At 40.8% G+C, this 4184-nt stretch overlaps 1 protein-coding gene across 4 annotated transcripts in view; it reads right to left on the minus strand.

The window, feature by feature from the left end:
• The window catches only part of LIN52 (lin-52 DREAM MuvB core complex component), a 124398-nt gene that overhangs the window by 101506 nt on the left and 18708 nt on the right, over positions 1 to 4184 (minus strand). For all 4 annotated transcript variants that reach the window (XM_017528693.2, XM_037738556.1, XM_017528695.2 and 1 more), the window contains exon 5: positions 3055 to 3138. In XM_017528693.2, coding sequence (XP_017384182.1) covers positions 3055 to 3138 — 84 coding nt within the window. The remainder of the gene's footprint in view (positions 1 to 3054; positions 3139 to 4184) is intronic.

Raw genomic sequence — 4184 nt, forward strand, 5'->3', positions numbered from 1 at the left:
GCGGAGGTTGCGGTGAGCCGAGATCGCGCCATTGCACTCCAGCCTGGGTAACAAGAGCAAAACTCTGTCTCAAAAAAAAAAAAAAAAAAAAAAAACTAGTCATTTGCTCTGTAGATTTTTCAAATTCTGGGTTTTGTTTATTACATCCCTGTGGTAGAGCTTAACATGTTCGCCTTTTCCTTTTTATTTCCTGATAGTTAGATGTAGAAACCATCAACTATTAATCTTAACATCACAAAAAGAAAGACCAAAAAAAACAAACAAAAAAAAACAAGCCTATATCTGTGTAAGTTTCTAGATCTAACTATCAGGAAATAAAAAGGACAGGTAAACATGTTAAGCTCCACCACAAAGCTGTAATCAACACAACCCAGAATTTTGAAAAATCTACAGAACAAATGAGTAGGTTTAACAAATAGTCGGGAAATAAAGTGCAGGTGGAGCTATGACAGACTAAAGATTTCAGAGACATACCAAATACAGTAAGTATATGAACCTTATTTAGACCCAAACTCAAACAAATGAACTGTATAAAGACATTTATGAGTCAACTAGAGAAATCTAAACCCTAATTGGCTATTTTATGATATTAAACAAGTTTGTTAAAAATTTTTATGCGGAATAATGAAACTATGGTTATATTTTTTTAAAAATAACAGTAGCTGGGTAAATTTTTATGCACAATAATGAAACTATGGTTATATTTTTTTAAAAATAACAGTAGCTGGGTACAGTGCTATGTGCCTGTAGTCCCAGCTACTCAGGAAGCTGAGGTGCGATGATTGCTTGAGCCCAGGAACTCAAGTCCAGCCTAGGCAACATAGAAAAACCCCCGTCTCTTAACAAAAAAAAAAAAAAAAAAAAAAAAAAAAAAAACCAGGTCAGGTACAGGGCTCATGCTTGTAATCCCAGCACTCTGAGAGGCCAAAGGTGGACATACTATTTGAGGTAAGGAGTTTTGAGACCAGCTTGGCCACCATGGTGAAACCCCATCTCTACTAAAAATACAAACATCAGCCAGATATGGTGGTGCACACCAACAGTCCCAGCTACTTGAGAGGCTGAAGGAGGAAAATCGCTTGAACCCAGGAGATGGAGGTTGCCGTGTGCTGAGATCATGCCACTGAACTCTAGCCTGGGTCACAGAGAGAGACTCCAAAAAACAAAAAAAGAAAGAGTCTCTGTCTTCTGAAAATGCATACAAAGTTACTCGATGATGGGGTAATATAGGAGTAAAACAAGATTGCCTATATGTTGATTATTGATGCTGGGCCATGGGTCATTATTCCGTTCACTCTACTTTGGTATAAATATTAAAAAGCAGGAAAAAATACTTCATTACCTTTCTCAGTAGGAAAGCAGAAAAAAAGAAGCTTTAATTAGAAGGACCATAATTTCAGCTACAACTATAGATAATACTGCTGACAAATCTATTTGGGAATATAGCATCTTCTTGATACAACAAGCGTAAGATTTACTTCATTGAAAAACACTGACACAAAGAGATAAAGACTTGATCTTACAGCATTTATTACCCAAAGCTAGAAACAAAACCAAGGAACAAAATCAACTATGAAAGTCTCACATTCATTAATGTACTAATCACAGATTTGCCTTTTCATTATAAATCAAGAAGGTCCATGACATGCATGGTAACTAGTAATTCTGCCAAGGTATAAACTTTAATCATAAGAAATAAATTACTGGTATATAGAGAAGAGTTAGGTACTAATGAGTGAACTTAGCAGACCAGCTAACAACCATATCTCGAAGCAGTTTGCTGTTCTCTATTTCTTGATTCCATAATCAATTCAAAAATGTTTTCTTGGTAAAAGAAAGCCAACTGCTGAGACAGTAACAGAAATAAAGGATAAAGAGGTCTAAGAAAACGGCCAGGCGCAGACGCAGTGGCTCATGCCTGTAATGCCAGCACTTTGGGAGGCCAAGGTGGGTGGATCACAAGGTCAGGAGATTGAGACCATCCTGGCTAACACTGTAAAACCCCATCTCTATGAAAAATACCAAAAATTAGCTGGGCGTGGTGACACATGCCAAGTCCCAGCTACTCAGGAAGCCAAGGCAGGAGAATCGCTTAAACTCAGGAGGCAGAGGTTGTAGGTGAGTCAAGGTCGCACCACTGCACTCCAGCCTGGGTGACAGAACAAGACTCTGTCTCAAAAAAAAAAAAGAGGTCTAAGGGAGTGACAGCTGTTAGTTGAAAATTAGAAATTTTACATTAATTTTTTTTTTTGAGATAAGTCTCACTCTATTGCCCAGGCTGGAGTGCAGTAGTGCAATCTTGACTCACTGCAACCTCCACCTCCCGGGTTTAAGCGATTCTCCAGCCTCAACCTCCTGAGTAGCTGGGATTACAGGCGTGTGACACCACACCCAGCTAATTTTTGTATTTTTAGTACATACAGAGTTTCACTATGTTGGCCAGGCTGGTCTTGAGCTCCTGACCTCAAGTGATCCACCCGCCAGGGCCTCCCAAAGTGCTGGGATTTATAGGCATGAGCCACTGCGGCCAGACTTAAATTTGTAAAGTAAAATGTTGGTTGGGCACAGTGGTTCACGCCTATAATTCCAGCACTTAGGAAGGCTGAAATGGGAGGATCACTTAAACCCAGGAGTTCAAGACCAGCCTGGGCAATATGGTGAGACTCTGTCTCTACAGAAAAAATTTAAAATTAAACAGACATGTTGGTATACTTTTGTAGTCCCAGCTACTTGAGAGGCTAAGACAGGAGGATCACTTTAGCCCAGGGGTCAGAGACCAGACTAGGCAACATAGTAAGACTCTGTCTATTTAAAAAAGAGATAATAACCTGAAAGGATTTCAATGTACTTTTACTGTATAAAGAAAAATCATTTATTACCTAGTAAATCCAGTAATTATTCCACCACACTCCACCATAAAAAGTCAATGAATTACATTGACTTCTTATCTTCAGAATGCTTCTCTTTTCCCTAATATACTTTCTGAATTATAGCTGGAACTCACTGTGGAATACACAGCACGTAACCCTGAACAAATGTGATCGGGGTACTCACACTCATCCAGCCCCAGCTGATAGGCTAGGTTCTGTAGGCCTCGAACCTTCTCCATCAAATTAGCCGTGGTGAGACTCCCCAGTTCTGAAATAGAATCATTTATTTCAACATCATTTCTTTCTACTCTTCTCTAGTAGCAACTCATTTGGGTTGGGAATTCCTGTAATAGAAGTTTTCAAGCTTAATCCCCATTGAATAAATAGAAAGTGGATCCGTAAGTCCTCCCCCAATCTTCTCACATGCGCGTGCACGCACACACGCACACACACACATACACACACACACACACAACAGGGAATTTTTCCACTACTGCAAAATTCCTCAGAGAGGCTTACTCACTTAATAAGAAAAGAATTAGCATAAAAACAAAATTAGCTGAGCACAGTACCACATGCCTGCAGTCCTAGCTACTTGGGAGGCTAAGGCAAGAGAATCACTTGAGCCCAGGAACTCAAGACCAGCCTGGGCAATATACCTCACCTGTACAAAAATAATTCAAAAATTCAGCCAGGCATGGTGGCTCACGCCTGTAATCCCAGCACTTTGGGAGGCCAAGGCAGGTGGACTCCTGAGGTTAGGGGTTCGAGATCAGCTTGGGCAACCTAGTGAAACCCTGACTCTACTAAAAATACAAAAATTAGCTGGGCGTGGTGGCAGGTACCTGTAGTCCCAGGTACTTGGGAAGCTGAAGCAGGAGAATAACTTGAACCCCAGAGACAGAGATTGCAGTGAGCTGAGATTGCACCACTGCACTCCAGCCTGGGAGACAAAGTGAGACTCCATCTCAGAAAAAAAAAAAAAAGGCAGGTGCTGTGGCTCAGGCCTGTAATCCCAGCACTTTGGGAGGCCGAGGCAGGCAGATCACAAGGTCAGGAGTTCAAGACCAGACTATTTTGTATTTTAGTAGAGACAGGCGAAACCGCATCTCTATTAAAATACAAAAATTAGATGAGTGTAGTGGCGGGCACCTGAAACCCCAGCTGCTCGGAGGCTGAGGCAGGGGAATCACTTAGACCCAGGAAGTGGAGATTGCAGTGAGCCAAGATTGTGCTGTTGCATTCATTCCAGAATGGGTGACAGAGCAAGACTTCCTCTCAAAAAAAAAAAAAAAAAAAAAAAAAAACTAGTCA

Source organism: Cebus imitator, unplaced genomic scaffold, assembly GCF_001604975.1.
Source record: "Cebus imitator isolate Cc_AM_T3 unplaced genomic scaffold, Cebus_imitator-1.0 Scaffold54, whole genome shotgun sequence".
Taxonomy (NCBI): Eukaryota; Metazoa; Chordata; class Mammalia; order Primates; family Cebidae; genus Cebus; species Cebus imitator.